The 20,342-nt window shown below is 42.5% G+C and overlaps 1 protein-coding gene and 1 long non-coding RNA gene across 3 annotated transcripts in view; one reads left to right on the forward strand and one right to left on the reverse strand.

The window, feature by feature from the left end:
• Positions 1 to 4,991: 4,991 nt before the first annotated feature.
• LOC308585607 lies at positions 4,992 to 6,648 on the forward strand. Its single transcript, XR_014007531.1, has 3 exons — positions 4,992 to 5,475; positions 6,073 to 6,159; positions 6,259 to 6,648. It is a non-coding gene; the product is annotated as an uncharacterized lncRNA (long non-coding RNA).
• A 1,847-nt stretch (positions 6,649 to 8,495) lies between these two features.
• LOC308585576 (uncharacterized protein) overlaps positions 8,496 to 20,342 on the reverse strand; it is a 136,957-nt gene continuing 125,110 nt past the window's right edge. For both annotated transcript variants that reach the window (XM_081191341.1, XM_081191343.1), the window contains exons 2-3: positions 10,231 to 10,394; positions 8,496 to 9,154 (exon numbers count right to left, since the gene is read on the reverse strand). In XM_081191341.1, the coding sequence (XP_081047467.1) occupies positions 8,591 to 9,154; positions 10,231 to 10,394 (728 nt within the window). In that variant the 3' untranslated portion in view covers positions 8,496 to 8,590. The remainder of the gene's footprint in view (positions 9,155 to 10,230; positions 10,395 to 20,342) is intronic.

Consider the following 20,342-nt stretch of genomic DNA (forward strand, 5'->3'; position numbering starts at 1 on the left):
GTGTGTGTATGTGTGTATATATATATGTATATATATATAGACATTCATATATATATATATATATATATATATATATATATATATATATGACAAACCTAGACAGCATCTTAAAAAGCAGAGACATCGCCTTGCCACAAAGGTCCATGTAGTAAAAGCTATGGTTTTCCCAGTAGTGATGTATGGAAGTGAGAGCTGGACCATAAAGAAGGCTGATCGCCAAAGAATTGATGCTTTTGAATTATGGTGCTGGAGGAGACTCTTGAGAGTCCCATGGACTGCAAGAAGATCAAACCCATCCATTCTGAAGGAAATCAGCCCTGAGTGCTCACTGGAAGGACAGATTGTGAAGCTGAGGCTCCAATACTTTGGCCACCTCATGAGAAGAGAAGAGCCCCTGGAAAAGACCCTGATGTTGGGAAAGATGGAGGGCAGAAGGAGAAGGGGGCGACAGAGGACGAGATGGTTGGACAGTGTTCTCGAAGCTACAAACATGAGTTTGACCAATATGTGGGAGGCAGTGGAAGACAGGAGTGCCTGGCGTGCTTTGGTCCATGGGGTCACGAAGAGTCGGACACGACTAAACAACAACAACAACAATATGTAGGGTGCCTACATTCTGCATATTTTGTTATGTTCAAATGGCTTTAGATTCCTATTCGGTCCATAAATTACCATATAGCATATATTCAACACAAAAAAAGTGACAGTTTGTTATTGACAAAGGACAGCTGGACATATAAAGGGCCCTGTTACCTTCAGTAGCTTAGGGCCTCATCAACCTAAATCCGGCCCTGAGGGTGACACCCCTTCCAGCACCCCTTTCCCCTGTCAGAACAGGGACAAAAGACTATATTGTTGTTGTTGTTATTCATCACTTATTAATTTTGTCAGCCCAAAGCCATTACAAAAGATAAAACGCAGAAGAGAAAATCAAGGCAGAATAAAATACATTACAAGGATAAAAGAATCATTTAAACCAGACGTTCTGTCAGATGGAGAGTTTGCTTCCCTGGAGAATGTAACTTGCCATCTCGTCTCCACAGTCATTTCTCCTCAAAGTTGCTGCTCTTTGGCAAAACAGGCCAATTTTTCAGAGGTGTCCAGGAGGGCTGTCCCGTAATAAAAAGTTAACGGAATACCCAATCGATCTCCCCGCTGGGAGTTTTAAATAATTGAATAAGGCTGCTGGAGTCCTTGAATAGATTGGGCAAACCGGCAAGGAGTGGGGCGGGGCCAGCCCAATACATTTTGGCACCTGAAGCGGACCCCAAAATGGCACCTCCCCCTCGGGAAGATTTACATCAGGAATAGGGCGCTGGATCCTGTCGCCCGGCAGTCACCTCACCTCATGGGTGAGCCGGCATTGTAGAGGGATAAACCCTCAGACACACCACATCCCCATGAGCAAGCTCTCTGCTCGTAGGAGATCCTGCAACAGCGTCCTTCAACTATGGCAAAGTGTATGGACTGGAGCCGCAGGGCGGTGAAGCCTTAAAAACTAGGAACTGACACTTGTGGGAATATAAATGCGATAAATAATAATAGTAATTTCAAAGAGTAGAGGGTAAAGGTGCACCCTGTACTCCTGTGCACTCCAAAGATCACTATGTGGTTCCTAATTAAGGCTCACTGGAGCCCTGAACAGGAACACAACTTTCTGTTGGCAGTCACTACTCGTCTCAGGCTTTCCCAAGCTGGTGCCCGCCAGACGTTTTGGACTGGAGCTCACAGCCGCAGCCAGCAAACCAGTACATGTGAAAAGGATCTAGGAGTCTTGGTTGACCACAAACTTGACATGAGCCAACAGTGTGACACGGCAGCTAAAAAAGCCAATGCAATTCTGGGCCTCATCAATAGGAGTATAGCATCTAGATCAAGGGAAGTAATAGTGCCACTGTATTCTGCTCTGGTCAGACCTCACCTGGAGTACTGTGTCCAGTTCTGGGCACCACAGTTCAAGAAGGACACTGACAAACTGGAACGTGTCCAGAGGAGGGCAAACAAAATGGTCAATGGCCTGGAAACGATGCCTTATGAGGAACGGCTAAGGGAGCTGGGCATGTTTAGCCTGGAGAAGAGGAGGTTAAGGGGTGATATGATAGCCATGTTCAAATATATAAAAGGATGTCACATAGAGGAGGGAGAAAGGTTGTTTTCTGCTGCTCCAGAGAAGCGGACACGGAGCAATGGATCCAAACTACAAGAAAGAAGATTCCACCTAAACATTAGGAAGAACTTCCTGACAGTAAGAGCTGTTTGACAGTGGAATTTGCTGCCAAGGAGTGTGGTGGAGTCTCCTTCTTTGGAGGTCTTTAAGCAGAGGCTTGACAACCATATGTCAGGAGTGCTCTGATGGTGTTTCCTGCTTGGCAGGGGGTTGGACTCAATGGCCCTTGTGGTCTCTTCCAACTCTATGATTCTATGATTCTATGATTCAGTTATAGTCCAACTGAAGGGCACCAGCTTGGGAGAAGGCCAACTTCTACTGTTGCAATTATAAGAAGTTGGTTTTTGTTTTAAAATCTGATGTACAAGCTTTTCTCAAATGTAAAGTTATCACTTTTTAACCTTGACAAGTTGTGGGCACGCCAAGGAGTCACATCAGGAGGCTGATTACAATCAGGTTATGATTATGAAGATTCTAATTTAATGCATTTGAGCAAAAATACCTTTCTGCAATCCTTAAACAACCCTGTAAGATAGATCAGCATTATCTCAGCTGCAAAGGTCAGGGGGGCAGGGGGTCTTGCTCAAGGCCACCTACAGCTTACATCCCAGACTTATCTTTGGCTGTGTACACATTACCATTTACTGTGGCTCCAGAGCATTCCCACCGCGTGTAGGCATGACACTTCCCACAATCCATATCTATTCCAAAGTTTATTGAGAAATGCTGCTGTTTCATACATTTGCCCTGAAACCAGTTTCCCACCATGTCAAAAACATAATCCACATTTACTTTTCAATTAAGCTGAGGTGTGTGCATTTCAGACAGTTGTTGCACTTGAGCAGATGACAGCTTTGTGGATAGGAGTTGCAGGCAAGGGGAAACCAAACAGGTAATTCACATCAGATGAAGACATCAGACCTAAACCCTTTATCTGGTATGCACAGCAATGTGCTAAAATGATGTGAAACACAGCAGGGGGGCATGACCTCAATGTGTTTTAATCCACTAATGTCTACATAGCCTGTGTCTTATGGGGTTTACTCTGAGAGCAGTGTGTGCATTGGATTGTGACATTAGTGAGCTTTTAGCAGACATTAGAATTGAACCATGGACTTCCTGAGTCATAGCTGTTTTAAATAAGAACTTGGAAACAAAGGTAATCATTGATTAATGGTCATAACACCATGATATTCTTCACAGCAATTTTCTTTTTTCAAAGTATGTCTGCCAAAATAATGCCGGTATTATAGAATCGTAGAAGTTTGAAGGTACCATGAGGTACCATGAGCCCCTACAATGCTAGAATCCTATTGTTTTTCTACAAGCAACAAATGGGTAGTTTAAAAAGACCCTATCATCAGAAACCATTTCCTCCATTAAATGCATAGTTTGGAAATCTATGAAAACACACTCATTGAAGACTGTTGGGACGCAACAAGAATGATAAACCAAACAAACAACGAACTCTGTAATATTATTTCCTTGTGGTCTCAAAATATGAGCAACCCATAAAAATCATGAACAGGTGACAACCCTATCATTGAAATTTACAGTGTAATCCTTATTATTATGATTATTAACTATTAAACAATCAACATTAACCTACATAAGAGCACACAACAATAAAATATTTACATCACACACTACATCCTTACAATCTACAACTACTTTTCAAAGAAAGAGGAAAAAGGAAATTAAAGAAAAAGGTAAAGATAAAAAATTAAAGTAATTAAAATATAATTCCGATTATTCTCATTGTACTATTTCTCATTTTGTTATTTATCACACAGTACCTTATTGTTGTTCTGTTTTCCAAAATCTTATCAAAGTTCTATTGTTTTTCACCTTTATATTAAAAGAGTCACTCAAGATCTGCCAGGAGGTTTTTGTTATCACAATAGTTTTTTTTAATATTCTTTAAATACTATCCATTCCTTATTGATATTCTGCATCAGGTATACTCTCACTGCCATCCTTGCCAAGTATAAGTATTGTATCATTTTAACCTGCCATTCGGTTTTTGTGAGGGGTCTTTTCACTTTGCCACCAGGATCATGGCTGCTGTTGTTGCGTACATGAAGAGTGGTCTGCTATTTTTTAAAATTTCTGTTGACATTATTCCTAAAAAGAAGGCTTCTGGTCTGGTCTCTTTGTAAATGGGAATTTTAGTATCTTTTTAAATTCATTACTGTATAATTCCCACCACATATGCATATACGAACCTTTACCATTTTTGCATCTCCAGCACACTTCTGATCTATTTTAATACAACTTGATCGGCGTAAGGTGCCATCTGTACATCATTTTCATGATGTTTTCTCTAAGATTATAGCACACTGTAAACTTCATGTCCACCTTCCATAATTTCTCCCACTGGTTCATGTGAATATTATATCCAGGTTCTTGGGCCCAACACACCATCACCCCTTTCTTTTACCTTTTCTTTTACCTCCCACTCAAGATATAGATTGTACATTTTTGAAATATATTTTCCTTTGGATTGGATTAGTTCTTTTTCCAAATCTGATGTCTTATTTTCAAATCCTTTTTTTAATCTATACTTAATCTTTCATTTAATTGAAAATATTGTAACTAACCGTCAGGTACAACTTAATTTCTTCAAACTTCTTCAGCGTTAATTTGTTATTGTTTTCTTCTAATATTCTATACATTGGCCAGTCTCCTTTCATATTTTTCTTTTTTACTGCCATGGCTTCTGTCGGTGAGGTCTTAGTTTCTAGTATTTCTTTATATATTCTCCCATATTTTATAAGGGGATTTTCTCACTATATGGTTTTTTAAAACCCTGTGTACCGTCACCTTCTTATAGACTAAATACGTGTGCAACAGAAATAAAATCCACTAAATTAAATGGGACTTACTCCATAATGTGTTTAGGATTGTAATCTTAATTTTAAAAATGAAATAAAAAATAAGCTTTCCTTGCAGTTGTGGCTGTGAATGCCTATTTTATTCAGTTGTATTTTATCCTTTTCTGATACTCTCCAAACAGCTCTGAGACTTTGGTAATCATCCAGTTTTGGTTAACCTGTTCAGAGGAGAGGATTGATCACATCAGGTCAATTACCTACTTAGTTCAATCTGTTATAAAACAAGAGTGACTACAGAACTGAAAGTCTCTCTTCTATCTGAGATGCATTGGTGACACTTTCCTCTCACAGGCCTTGGGTGGCAGGCTGTACTTTATTTCAGACAGCCCATTAACCTAAAAACACCTCTTTATGAGTAACAGGCCATATAACAGGATTGTGAACAAGAGGGACCAGACGCTGTGGCAGAGCCAGGTACCAACTCTATTCCCATATCTAGTTTAACATAATTATTACAGGAGCTAATGGGGCTAATTCACCTGCTCATCTTCCAAAGTAATATATGCCATCAGTTGCCTTCTAGCTGATGTATGCAATGACCTTCTAGCTGGTCTATGCAAAAGAATGAATGAGCAGAAATCTGAAATGGCAGTATAGAAAAGCCAATGAGGGAACATTTCAGCTTCTCAGGATGCTCTGTCACTGACCTTCATTATTGAATGAAGTGACCTCAAACCATGAGACCATTGAATTACAACGCACCAGTGCTATTATTTGCAGATGGAATCAATACAATAGGTGCTGGGTTTACGTTTTTTAAAACCACACTGGATGTGCTAAAAACTGACTTACCAGCACAAGGATGTCTGTGTTATCAACTACTGTTTTTGGTGCATCATTGCAGTTTAAAAGGTGATTATCCTCAACTGTATAATTCAGCATTTAGTTTCCCTCTGATATCTTTTTACAAGCTCCCCACCAATTGTGTCCCTGCAACTCAGGATAATACTTTATGCATCCAATGAAGTGAATTATATTGTGTGTGTCATAATAAATTTGTTAATCTTTCAGGTGCTACAAGACTCTTCTGTTGGTTTTGCAGAATTGAAAAGATTCCCCCTGCACCAATTTTACAATGAATGCTTACCAATTGAAATGGTAATCTGAAAAAGCCATTGTGAAATGGGTGCTAAATTTTGTGCTAGATTCTACTGCCTCAAATGAATGGCATCTCAGTCTGTTGTCTTTATCTTGCAGGTCATGATTACAACATCTTTTTGTGCTTAATTAAGAAAGAAACTCTGATCTCCCTCACCCCCTGCTTTGTGAAACACATTACCCTACTGTGGATTGTGGAGTTGTTGTTGTTGTTTTCTAATGGGCCAGCATGGCTACTTTTGCTGTGAATTGAGCTTATTTACAATGGATAGAGTACTCGTCATCTCCAAGAGAGAAAGCAGCTTTTTTTTTGCTTTTTTTTTTTAGGGATGAGGGACATACAGAGTCAGTATAGACTAAGTTCATCTTCTGAAGGCAAGGATATGGTTGGTTGGTTTTTTAACTGCATGCATTAAATGCTTGTTTTTATTTCTTTAACTGCAAATGATTCAGGAAGAAGATCTGGTCAGTTGGCAACTAAGAACTACTTGTAGCTATTTTATTCATAGATCTCTTCTATTACATCTAATTTGTGCATATGTGACCACCTTTCTGTATATGAGATCTGTTTAGGAGAATGCCAGGTTTTCCAAGCATTCTGCTCTACACTGTAGCCAACCATATCACTATGCAATCCCAAAAGCAAGACACAAGTCAGGTGAGTACCCTTTCGCCCTGTTCTTTCCCAGCAATTGTTATGCCTCTGATAGCATATATCCATAACGATTAGTAGCCACTGATAGTCTTAGCATTCATGAATTTGTCTAATCTCTTGAAAAAGCCATCTAGGTTGGCAGCCATAATCACATCTTGAGAAATTCCAGGGCTGTGCTTACACACACACACACACACACACACACACACACACACACACACACACACACAAAGATGTGGACCCAGATCAGCCCTATCCCAACCTAGGTCACACCCAACCCAGATCTGGTCCTATATCAGGGTAGGACTAAAGGGGCAGGGCCAGGTAGGACAAATCCACTAGATTCAATATGATCTGCCCAATCTAGCGCCCAGCCCCATTAAATTCCATAGTGCAGTGTTGAGAAATATAGTGGACTGGGCAGGTGAGGTTTTATGATATGGATTTGTCATATATTCCAAGCCCAAAGCTTATATCTCAGTGAATGGAGTAAATTCAGACTCACACAGATTATGTAGAGGTACTCAACAGAGATGTCCTCTATCTCCACTGCTGTTCACACTTTCCACTGAAGAAGTATCTGAAGAAGTGTGCATGCACACGAAAGCTCATACCAAGAACTAACTTAGTTGGTCTTTAAGGTGCTACTGGAAGGAATTTTTTTATTTACACTTTCCACTGTTAGCAGAACTTGACCCATTAGCAGAACCATTTAGATCTGAATATATAATCAAATGAACAGGGAACATAATGATATGCCAATAATGTAGCATTATTTGTGAAAAAACCATTTGGAGATGTCTTAGGCTTTGATAGATTTATACTCTTAGGCTCAGTTGTTTCGGGGTTTTTGCTGGGTGGCAGGCAGGGAGCATGTTGCAGCTGTGTTGATTTGGTTGTGTATTAGTAAGTTCAGTGGGACTACTTCTAAATTAGTTGTCCTAAGAGGGTCCGAATAAGAATCTAAAATTAACTGACTTATTTTATTATGACTAAACCTGGCTAAATCAAGGCTGTATGTCAAAGACGGCAAACTGTATTGGACACAATCTAGTTCACAGGCAACCCTCCCATAAAGCTTCATTGAAGGCAGTAGAGCACAAACCTTGGTGGGGGGGGGGAATAAGGGCAAGAAAATGAAATAAAGTGTTCAAAATATCCCCTCACAAAGTTTTAATAAATGCCCATGTTGCAGGCTAAGGCACATACAAGTTAAACTTAGATGTCTTTAAAGCTTTGGAGAGCAACTTAACACACTCATGGTAGAAAAATCAATTAAACCTTATATCCCCATCTCAAACTTCTGTTTTTTTTAAAAATTGAAGACTCATTAATGGAAACCAAACTTTTTAACACAGAAGTGTTACTAAATCTACTTATAGCAGGATCTGCAAATATTCTTTTGCATACAAAGAAAATACAGCAACTTCCCACCACATTTATTGCCACCTAGTCTAGCCTCAGATACAGAGACTTAAAAAGAAAAGGAAAGGGACAGAAAGCCCATTGGTGCATTAAAATGTGTCTCAGGAATATCCAGCCATTAGAAGACGTGACCTTTTATCTCTAGAACCACATGTACCGCGCAACTGACTTTTTTCTATGGAAAAAATTAAGCTTGCACACAGGAAAGTGAATGTTTCAGTAAATGGAAAGTTAAAAGACGACTCCAGACAGGCTATTAAAAGAACAAACTTTATTCAAAACATCGAAGTCATACATTAAAAGAGGGAGCTTGTAAAATATGTACAGGATAGCAAGGAAGGAGTTGGGATGCTAATCTGGAACCTGACTTAAAGAGAAAAACTGAGAGCCCGAAGCACTTCCATCAACGTTCTGCATTTGTACAGGATTTGTAGCTGAATAATTCCCCGTTGCAGACCAGGGAGTATAAGTGCTTGATGCCATGAAGAAGTTCCCAGCTGATGGTGGAGGCTGCCTCACCATCTCCGCACCGTAATATGGAACTGGGCAGTTGCTCGCCTGGGAAGTCTCATAAAGCCCAGTTCCACAAAAAGCAGCCTGCTGGTAATAAGCAGTGTTCAATTCCAGGGAGCTCTGCTGTTGCGGGGCACACTCTCCTGGTTGTGTGTTGTTGAGAGGTGGCTGCCACAACCCTGTTCCTCTGAAGCTTTCAGCATAATGCAAGTTCTGTGGCTGAAAATATTGCTCCATATGAATATTTTGGCTGCTTCCTGGACTGCTTCTTGGACTGCTGTCCAGGCTGCTTCTTGGACGGATTCTTTCACTCCGGCTAAAAGGAGCTGTAGCATGGTTCCCGATCCTTATCCTGGAACCAATGCTCTTTGGTGTTCTTGCCCTTCTGTTTTGAAACCAGACCTGAACAGAAGAAAAGAGAGAACCAGTATAGAAGACATTGCTACCATGAATTTGTCTTCTTGATCCAACTGGGGGGATTACATTTAATAAATTATGCTTATTCCTCTGGGGTTTCTCTTTAGTTCTCTGCAGCATTTTTCTACTCTCTTCAGCTCCACATTCATATATCCCATGTGCATAATCTCTAGTTACTGTTAAATATAAACCTTCTAAGTTGGAATGACTAAATACTGCTATTTGGCTGTCTTTTCTTCTGCAGTATCAGAAAAAGCCACCTTTAAAAGCTGCACAAGTGTACAGTTCCACAAGACTTGCTTTATTGAAGTATAACCTGTGGATGTGAGCTTCACATGTAAGAAATTGTCAAGTGGATGGCTGCATACAAGACTTAACATCTCTGTGTGCATTTGTGCTGGAAGGCAACACTTTATGGCTGGCAATTGTTTTAAAGATTCAATAAACTTAGTAATTTTAAATGGTTCACTCAGAAGACCTACCCGTCTGTTGTGCCCTGTTTGGGGTCTTTTGCCTCAGCCTCCCAAGTGTCCTGGGGGTAATGGACTAGGCAGGGAAGTGTTTGTATATATATTTCTAAATGCCAATTTCTGTGTAGGAGAGAACTAAGTACCTGCTCAACTTTTGCCAGAAAAAGCAATGCAGCTTAACTCGTTTTAGTCTCCCCGGTGCAAGCTGCTTATGGCGGCAGTCCTCTGCACATTACCTTGGGAGTTAGTGTTACCTCGATCAGGCTGCAAAAGCAGCCTATAAAACCAGATTTAATGTGCTTTTAGCACTAAGCCTATCCATTGCAGAAATTACATTTCTAAGCTGGGTCTCTGAAGATTTTTTTTAATATGATCTAAACCCAGAACCCACGATACGCCCCCCCCCCAAAAAAAAAACACACCAAGAAAGAGGAAGTTCGCTTATCGCGAAAGGCGCCTTGTTCAAGAGCTGAGGGGTCCAAGGCTGAACTAAGGCCTTCGACTGCGCAAGGATTATGCGGAGCGTTTCAAATTGTTCCAGTATGTGCGGTTTAGGGAAGTCTTGGGAGCCCCCACCATCCCGATTCTTACGTGCACACGATCTTCCTCGACTCCGATGCACCTCGCCAGCGCCTCCCTGGTCTCGTATCCGGGGTACTGGTTCTCTTCAAAGGACTTTTTTAGGAGCTCGACATGAGATGGGCTAAAAACAGTCCTTTTTCGCCTTTCTCCCCCGACTTTGGGGTGGCTTCCTCCTGGGAAAAGACAAAGAGGCAAATTTGAAGGGAGCGCTCGGCTTAAGCTTGCAGATCTTCCTCCCTGAATTGTTTTTGCCTTAACAATGGACACTAATTTTAAATAAACCTCCGGTTGCTCTGAACAAGTCTTGCATGAAAACAAACCAAAGAATTTTAAATAAGAAGTTTACGCTTATTTCTATGCCTGCCATCGTTTTCCGTAGCCGATCCTAGCCACGATTATTGGGAAATTTAATCCCGTTTATGTGAAAGGGATTTAACAATCAGAAAATGTGTGTGTAAATGCTTCATGCAGTAAAATGCAGCAAATGCTTCATGCTTACAAGTAAAGATGTGCAAACCAATCTTGCGAAATGTTTCCATCCGAAGACATTTGAGCCCCTGTGTAATCCCTCCCCGGCTACCACAAATGGGTCTTTGGAAGCCTTCCCTACACCCCGATCCTGATCCTGACCCAGAAACAGAAACACCCTTCATTTTAAAAACTGTCGCTTATGAAACCCTGAATTTATATCAATCATTTGAGCAATTTTTTAAAGACAAGGGAACTAAAAATCTTCTTAACACTCCTCTCTTCTTACCTCGGCTGGTGGTTTTCATCTTGCAACAGCGCTGCCTCGCTCTCTTCCAACAAACTTGGTTTTCGCTTGCAAAGTGTCCTTGCTCCTCAAGGCCCGCTCCAGGTTTCTGGAGTTCGGCTCCTTTATAGCCCCTCCTGGCTGCCAATTGGCCGGCGCGTTTTCCTTGGAGAGAAGCGCTCCAATGGGGAGGCGGCTTTTGGGGAGGAGCGAGTTTCAAGTTCACTTTTCAAGCGCTGCTTGACCAATCTAGATGGGCTGGAGCGCACCATTAAGGCAAAAAAGGCCCCTTAGTTTTGCTAAGGGGTGACTTAGCATCACCCCTTTGCAAAACTGGAAAATAGCCCCATAGGCTTGGAGTTTAGTGCGCACAGTTGAAGAGAAGGGAATTGATGAGGATGGGTTGGGGAGCGAGAGACCCAGACAGAAATGTGGTTTATTAAAAAAATATATTATAATGAGGCTTTCATTGTACAGACAGAGATGTGCCAAGAAGCCTAGATGCAGCAAGTACACGCTGAAACCCCCTGCCTTTTGAGATGAAGCAGACGCATTCACTGCACCCTTTTCGGCGCCTGCTATAAACTTTGTTTCCTTTCCTTTTCTTTTACCTTATGGTATCTTCTTCGATTCCGATGCACCTCGCCAGCGCTTCCCTGGTCTCATATCCGGGGTATTGGTTCTCTGCAAAGGACTTTTTTAGGAGCTTACCTCTTAAGATTACCTTCCTTTACCTGCAAAAAGTTGCTATGCCTTTTAATCGGTGGTTTTAGCTTCACTGTAATTGCATTTTGCATGTTTTTCACTTTGACTTTTATCGATCATGTTCCTGCTTTCGTAAGCCGCTTAGAGGTTTTCGTTAAGGTTAGGCGGTGCAGAAACTTGAAGGGAAGAATGTGAGTAACACCACTGCAAATAAAGGGAAGGCAAACTCCTCTTGCCAAGAAGTCAGTAGGTCTTTCAAGCCCAAGCAGTTGATGTTAGATGCTCGGAGTATTCAGCCCCGGACAGACGTCGCAACCAAATCCTGAATCTACACAGTCCCAAGGCACTATCGCTTGTAACTGCAAGGGGGCTGCATTCTCTTTCTTTCTTCTTCTTCTTTTATTAAACATTTTCTTGTTTTACAGAAGTATGTGAAATGTCTCTCGTATTTTTTACATGTAACATTTTTACAAATCCGTTTCATTTGTTGAGACATTAGGCGGAGAAAAAAAAGGGGTGGAGGGTGGGGATATGAGTGGGGGTGGGTGGCGGTGTTTCTTTTATGCTTAATTTATGTAGGGTTTGGTGTCAGCGTTGCTTGTGCTGTTCACTTGTATTCCTAATGGGGTTGCATTCTGAGTGAAAGCGAGCTTTCCGTTTGCTAGGCTTGCTTCAAACGTTGCTGGTGCTTCCTTTCTTGTTCACTTCCACTATTTCCCAGTCCCTGGCAGTTTGTTAATCAATAATGGTTCTCTGATGGTACATTCTTTGTTATTTTTGCATAAGATAATCAACACAAGGGACCCTCCCTAAGAGTACCTATAAACCCTAATCATAGGTATGCTGACTCAGAATCGGCAAGGAAACTTTTTTTCGAGTAAGAACTACATTTTTTACGACTGAAAAAAGGCTTCCGTGAAGGTTGGGGGGTGTTATAGAAAGATGTGGAAACCTCAGCAACCATATCAGTACTGTCTCGGGAAAGATTATCCCTGAACAAAAGAGGGCTCACATTGGGGGTGGGAGAGATACAATTAAATGTTTCCAATTTCTGCCATCATCATCGCTTAGAAGCTCGGTATATTTTTGAAGAGGTATGGATACAGGAATATGTATTCCTGTAAGATACTTACAGTAGGGACTAGCAGAATTTCCTGGAAAACATTTACTTGTATCCTTTGGGATACAATACGCTGCAATTTATCTCAATATATTCTTCATTATAGCGGTGGAACATCTACCTAGAATATAAGGGGCTTCTTATTCGTTCCAGAATAGAAATGTGTCCAAACTAATTTGCTTCAAAATTCTCTTATTTTGGAAGGGAGATTTAGGATGCTGTGCTAGCCTAACTTACTTGGGACTTAGGACCTACTTCTGAGTAGGCATGGTTAAGGTTGCTCTGTTAACAGCATTCCCAATATCGTGTATTTTGGTGTGCTGGTGAAAAGCTGCAAACTGTACCACATGGGTTACTGTTGTGTGATTTTTATAGAGTTAAAAGTATAAGACTTATTTGTCTGCTATATAACTTTGTTTGTTTGTTTGCTTGCTTGCTTGCTTGATTTAGATTCCACCCTTCATCACAGTATCTCAGGACAGTTCACAAGACTGATGGATAAAACTTTATTCACATTAGTGGAGTCTATAACCTGAAGCGCCTGTAACATTAAAATCTAGGGATTGTGGCATGTATTAGCTGTGAAGTAGCCTTTTATTTTTGATTCATCAACCTTGGAATCCAAGTATATCTGTTTATGGTGGTATGTGAAGTGGATTCCAGACCATTTATACCTGATACTAATTTTTTCCAGACAATTTGGCCTTGGCTAGGGACATTAATATCCCATTTTTTAGAATAGTACTTCTATCTCACTTGACAGTCCTGTGAGGCTCCCACAATAAATAAAAAGCTCACAATAAAGCTGATTTCCAAGTCACGTCATCCTCAATATTAGTTTCATATCTCAAAATGGGACAAAAATATGGTCTTCCCAAAAGGGTTACCAAAACGGGGACTGGGGGTGCAATGGTGCTCTCGAGGACTTCCACTGGCACCCCAAAAACATCTGAGACACACATCTCCCCTGCTCACTGCCCTCTTCCTCAGCAGCTGGGAAACTTTATCGGATAGAGTAGATCGTCGTTCACAAAAGTATATGCCACAATAAATTTGGTAGCCTTTGACGTGTCAAAACACTGTTTGCGCTGTTAATTCAACTAGTATTTCCGAGCAGAAACTTGACCTCCTGCTCCGTGTGTTTCAGTAGCCATGAAGTGTAACTGTTCATTAAAACAACCACCAGCACAGGGCTAATCTCACATTGACATTGCTGCTGTTCATATTAGGAAGATACTTTGTGGTACATTGTGCTTGGAAAGTTGCCAAGTTACAATTTACGCGGTGAAACATTGTGATCTTTGAACCTTGGAGGAGAAAGGGACATAATGTATAAACGAATTACGTAGTAATAGGTTGAAACGCAGCTATGTCTTTGATTCCTAAACTTTGTTTGCTGGTTTTCCTATCCTCGTCCTCCTACAAATAAACGTAATTCAATGTTCCGTTTTGCTATGTTCTTATAGTTTTTATTTACGGAATTTGTACTCGGAGCCCAGATCGGCAGTACACACAATTTGTGTGTGTGTGCAGGGATTGTGGTGTTTTTGTGTGTGCAGGGATTTGCACCCTGCCTGCCTCAGGCCAACACGCAGATACGCCGCCAAATCTATACATGCCTGAGGGAAGATGGCGCCGCCGCGCCCTGTGGTGGCGCCTGGGGAGCGGCTACGAGATAACTCTGAAGGGCTTCCCTCTCGACACTGTCTTCCCTTATTACGATCCCGCAGCATCAGCGCTATAACGAACGTCTTGCTGGGGCAACGCGGGGTGGGGGGTGTCCTTCCCGCTCCTCTTTCTGGTCCCAACGGCCGCCCATCCCCCACTCCCTCTGGCTTCGCCTCAGAGATTCAAGGTTGGCGCCGCGCCGTTTCCCGCCCAAATCGCCCCCGCGCATGCGCCCCCGCCTGTCCTGCCTTCGCGCCCTTTGGCCACGCCTTCCCCTGCGGCGTCACACCAGCCGCCCTCCTCCTCCTCCTCCTCCCTGGTCTCCCCGCTTCTCCCCCCCTCCCCTCGGTCTCCTCTCCGCTCGCTCTTAACACAATGACCCCCGCCCCACCCCGCAGGGGGGATCCACCCGTGAGGCGAGATAAGCGCGTTAGCATGTCTGGCCTCTGAGGAAGGCTGCCCCCTCTCGCCTCCCATTCTGCTCCTTTCATTCCTTCATCCTTCTGCTCCTCTGTGGCCCCCTCGAGGCTTAGCAGGGGGCGGGGGGGGCGGGGCTGCCCTAAATCCGCCTCTGCTTGGAAGTTTTTTTTCTCTCTTTTATTTTTGGTTGATCATGATTTTTAATTATTATGAATCAAGACAGATCCATCTAGTCAGAAATACGTCCCTCTGAATCCCCACCATTTACTTATGTACTGCTTTTGAAATGAACCTCACAAAGTGGTTTACATCAATATATCAAAACAATAAGCATCCATTAAAAATGCAAGAAAACAGCAAAGGCAAACTGCAAGGGGGAAAAGTTCAATGAATTTAGGATTGTAGCTTTTAAAAGTGTAGTTTAGTGGGAGAGATTTTTCTCTATCCCCTTTCCCCATGCAATGCAAAATTTTATAAATTTCTGTCATGCCACCTCTTATCCAACTTTTCTCTAAACCAAAAGTCCCCAATGCTCCAACCTTTCCTCATTGTTCCATCCACTTGATCACTCTGCTTGCCCGTTTCTGAATTATCTGAACTGGAGATCTGTGATAACGCATCACATGCTTGTATGCATAGGGTGGGATGGGGAGAGCAATTAATCCCTTTCCCGCTCCCCCCCCCCGTCCTAATTGCTCTCTAAATCGCTGTTTCCTTTGCATGGCAGTGGTGGGAAGAACGCTGGGTGTTTTGCAGTAGATCACAAAGGATTCCTGACCTCACCTCCCCGGGTTTATAAATACAGTAACCGCAAAATAACCCCCTCCCCCTCTCCATTATACTGCTGAGATGAAGAATACTTGAGTTAACCAGGAACGGATTTACGTGTGGAAAGCCTGTGAGCTCCCATTAATTCTGAATCTCAAAACAAGTTCCTGGGCTCATAATTCTTGTATTCTAAGGGAGATAAGATGGCGGCGCAAGCACTTGCAGCGGCTCGGCACTCCGAAGACCGGTATTCAGTGATTTGTGTTTTATTTTTATTTGTGAACTTATTGCTGCTATGGACTGTGAATACTCAGGCACAAGTAATTTATAGTCGTCAAGAGCTCTTAAGTATCGGCAGAGGGGAAGGTTGCAACCAGGAGGTCTCAACCTATAACATTCCAGCTGAGCTTATCAGAGAGCCTTCATATCTTGCACATTCTTGGGATACTCCCCTTGCTCTCCTTGCCAGAAAGAAAAGGAAACGGAGAGGGCGCAAGCAGAAGAGGGGTTGCAGGGCTGGACTACGAGTGAGGCTAGGTAAAAATCCCCACAAGCCTGCATTGCCAAGTCTCCTTGTATCAAATGTGAGATCCTTACCCAACAAGGTAGAGGAGTTGAAACTTATTACCTCTCGGCAGAAAAGTATCCGGGACTGTTGTGTTATGGTCCTTCTAGAGACGTGGCTGGATCCCTCCTTTCCACAGGGACTTCTGCAGCTAGAAGGACGCTCAGTAATTAGAGCGGATAGAACCGCCAAATCCGGGAAGAGCAGAGGAGGAGGAATTTGCGTTTATATAAACAACAACTGGAGCTCGGACATTAAACAAATGGACACGCATTGCTCTCCTGACTTGGAGTACCTAGTGGTGAAGTGCCGCCCTTTTTACTTGCCACGTGAGTTTAATGTTGTTATAATAACAGTGGTGTATATACCTCCCGATGCAAACACTACTACAGCCATGGGCCACCTGCTAACTGCTATTAGCAGACAGCAGCGGGCCCACCCGGATGGAGCACTTGTGGTTGCTGGTGATTTCAACCGAGCCGATTTAAGGACTGTGCTCCCTAAGTTCCACCAGTATGTTGATTGTCCCACTAGGGGGGGAAACACCTTGGACCGAGTATATAGTAACATCATGCATGGATACAAGACCAAGCCCTTGCCCAATTTGGGGCAGTCAGACCACATATCCCTACTTATGATACCATCATATAGACCTCTCGTACGCAGAATTAGACCATCAACTAGAGAGATACGAGTGTGGCCAGTAGGTGCATCTGAGCAACTCCAAGACTGCTTTCGGAGCACCGAGTGGTCGCTTTTTGAGGAGAATAATGTGGACACATATGCTTCAACAGTACTGTTCTATGTTAAAAGCTGCATTGATGTTGTCACTACCACCAAACAAATACGGGTGTTCCCTAACAACAAGCCCTGGCTAAACAGGGATGTGTATCTTCTGTTAAAGGCAAGAAATGCTGCTTTTCACTCTGGTGATGCGCAACAGTATAGAGAAGCCAGAGCCAAATTGAAAAAGGGCATTAGGAACGCCAAAGCTATGTACTGCCGGAGGATCGAAAAACATTTTGAGAGCTCCGACCCTCGTCGAGTATGGCAAGGCTTGCGACAAATTACAGGGCAAAATATTAAAAACGAATTGGCTAGCAGCAGTGCGCACCTGGCTGATCAACTGAATCAATTTTTTAGCCGCTTTGAGGAGGGAACTGGAACTACCGTCACTACAGCATTGGCCACCAGCACATCATCAGAAACTACTACTGATAGACAACCACTTTTATTACAGACCTGTGACGTACAACGTGCCTTTCGGAGCATTAACATCAGGAAGGCAGCTGGACCGGATGGAATCATGGGACGGGTTATTAGGGACTGTGCTGCAGAATTAGCCGACGTATTTACGGACATCTTTAACCTATCCCTGTTGCAGGGTTTTGTCCCTACCTGCCTGAAAACATCGATTATAGTGCCAGTCCCCAAGCAGTCAGTGGTGGTATCTCTCAATGATTATAGACCAATAGCCTTAACATCTGTCGTTATGAAATGTTTTGAGAGATTGGTGCTAGATTATATTAAGGCTAGTCTTCCATCCACTTTTGGCCCCTTTCCAGTTTGCATACAGAAGAAACAGATCTACTGATGATGCTATTTCCATCGCCGTCCATACTGTATTGAGTCATCTAGAACGACAGGGAACCTATGCAAGGCTGTTGTTTGTGGACTACAGTTCTGCCTTCAATACAATTCTGCCAGACAGGTTATTTCTTAAAATGACCAATTTGGGTATACACCAGAAGATCTGTCTGTGGGTAAGGAATTTCCTGACTGATAGGCCGCAGACAGTGAGAATGGGACCTTACTATTCTTCTACTCTAGTATTAAGCACAGGAGCCCCTCAGGGATGTGTGCTAAGTCCCTTTCTCTATTCCCTGTACACATTTGATTGCACCCCACTGTATAAGTCCAACACAATCATCAAATTTGCGGACGATACAACAGTGGTGGGGCTCATCAGTGAGAACGATGAGACTGCTTATAGGAAAGAAGTACAGGGGTTAATTCAATGGTGTAAAGAAAACAATCTTATGCTTAACACCAAAAAAAACAAAGAACTCATAATTGACTTTAGGAGAAAGAAAAGTGTATTTTTACCATTGCACATAAATGGCGAGGAAGTGGAGAGGGTTGGTAGTTTTAAATACCTGGGCATTTATATCTCGGAGGACCTCTCATGGACTGCAAATATTAATATGGTTGTGAGGAAGGTGCAGGGGAGGTTGTATTTCCTGAGAATGCTCAGTGGACTGAATCTATCCCAGCACCTACTTCTGTCCTATTATCATAGTACCATCGAGAGTGTCTTAACCTATAGTATATTATCGTGGTATGGGAGCAGCTCTGAAACGGATAAAAAAGCTTTACAGAGAATAATTAAAATTGCCCAGAATGTTATTGGGCTCCGACTACCAACCCTGGATGAGATCTTCACGTCTCGCATCTTGAAGAAGTCACATAATATTCTGAGAGATCCCACCCACCCTGCTCACAACTTCTTTGAACTATTGCCTTCGGGCAGAAGATATAGGACAATGAAAACACGAACCACACGCCTTCTGAATAGTTTCTATCCAAGAGCTCTGATTGCACTAAATAATGATCTCAGGGCCAGTTGCAAGGTTTAGTAAGCAGGGAGTAGGAAGGAATGAGATAGGTTTTAGGTTATGTTATGCCTTTAATAGGTCATGCTATTAAATCTGGATCATGTTATGTTTTATAGATTATGTCTAAATAGGATGAGAGTGTCGGAGATAGGTGCAAATGTATATGTGAACCCGGTCTTTGGGTGGGTGTTTGATTTTCGTTGTTGTGTATACTGTGTATATATGGACAATGACAATAAATTTATCTAAAAACAAAAAAGTGTGTGGCTTTTCTACTAAGCTCTTTATTGCTGGATCCTAGGTTCTAGTTAAAGTGAGGGAAGCAAATCTCTTGCTGCAGGGTGCCTGCGACTTCCAAACCCCTTATTGGGCAAATATTAGTTCTGATGGGTAAAATAGCATGGTATTTACACCTCTTCCCCAGTGCCACAAATAGTTCTGAATCTCTACTCCCCTCCCCTCGTTTGCTGTTTTCAAACCCAACAACAGTTGACTATTACAGTTCTCCCAATATCAGTCCCAAGCAGTGACAGACCTACATTTTGGGGGTCCTGAACTTGAGCTGTTCTGGGGGGCCCTTCACAACGGACACATACAAAAACATTAAAGTGATGCCAGGCAGGGGGGGTACATCCATTATCAGGGGTGCCAGCTTGAATAAAATAGGGGGGTCCCAGGAAAGCCCCATCCCACATAATTTGTCACATGGAACGGCACATACACACCATTTGAATGGCAATGTGCACCAGTACTCCCAACATCAGTCCCAAGCAGTGACAGACCTACATCTTAGGGGCCCTGTAGCTTGAGCTGTTCTGGGGGCCCCTTCACAACTAGCAATGAGTTCTGGGTAACCACTGTTGTCTTCTTCAACAGATCACCACATTTAAAAAATCAGATTTTGATTAGAATTTCTGTTCTGGGTTGTCTCACGTGTCAAAGACATTGCTGTGAATAAAAATGTTTATGCATGTGGACTAAATCCCTCTGAGATTAGGTGTCCAGAATCTTAAGATTCATTGGTTTTGTAGGAGATCTGCCCCTGATTCAAAGCTGCTCTCTGTATAACATAGGCAAAATGCCGGAATCTAGATGCTAGAACAGCTCTGGAGAGAGAGATAAATGTAATACAATAGATAAAAGGCAAGATTAAAACAACACCCATTTGAGATCAAAAAGCTAAGGATAAAACCTGCAATAAGGACAACTAGCTGCAACTAGATCTAAATGTCTTCACCTGACACATACAAAACCATCAAAGTGATGCCAGGCACGCCTCTCTGTGAGTGGAAGGTGCAGGATTTATTTTCCCACATCCGTCTCTCTGAATGAGGGAAAGAGTTGAGTGGTGGAGAACAGAGGGCATCATTACGCAGGAGAGACTGCTAAATCTTAGTGAAAGGAGAGGTACTAAGTGGTGTGTCATCTGGTGTGGATGAGGAAAGACTGCAGCGTTATCGGCTGCCCTGGGTGGCATCTACACATAAAAAACACTCTGCAAATACT

The sequence above is a fragment of the Podarcis bocagei genome, assembly GCF_964188305.1.
Source record: "Podarcis bocagei genome assembly, chromosome: 4".
NCBI classification, from domain to species: Eukaryota; Metazoa; Chordata; class Lepidosauria; order Squamata; family Lacertidae; genus Podarcis; species Podarcis bocagei.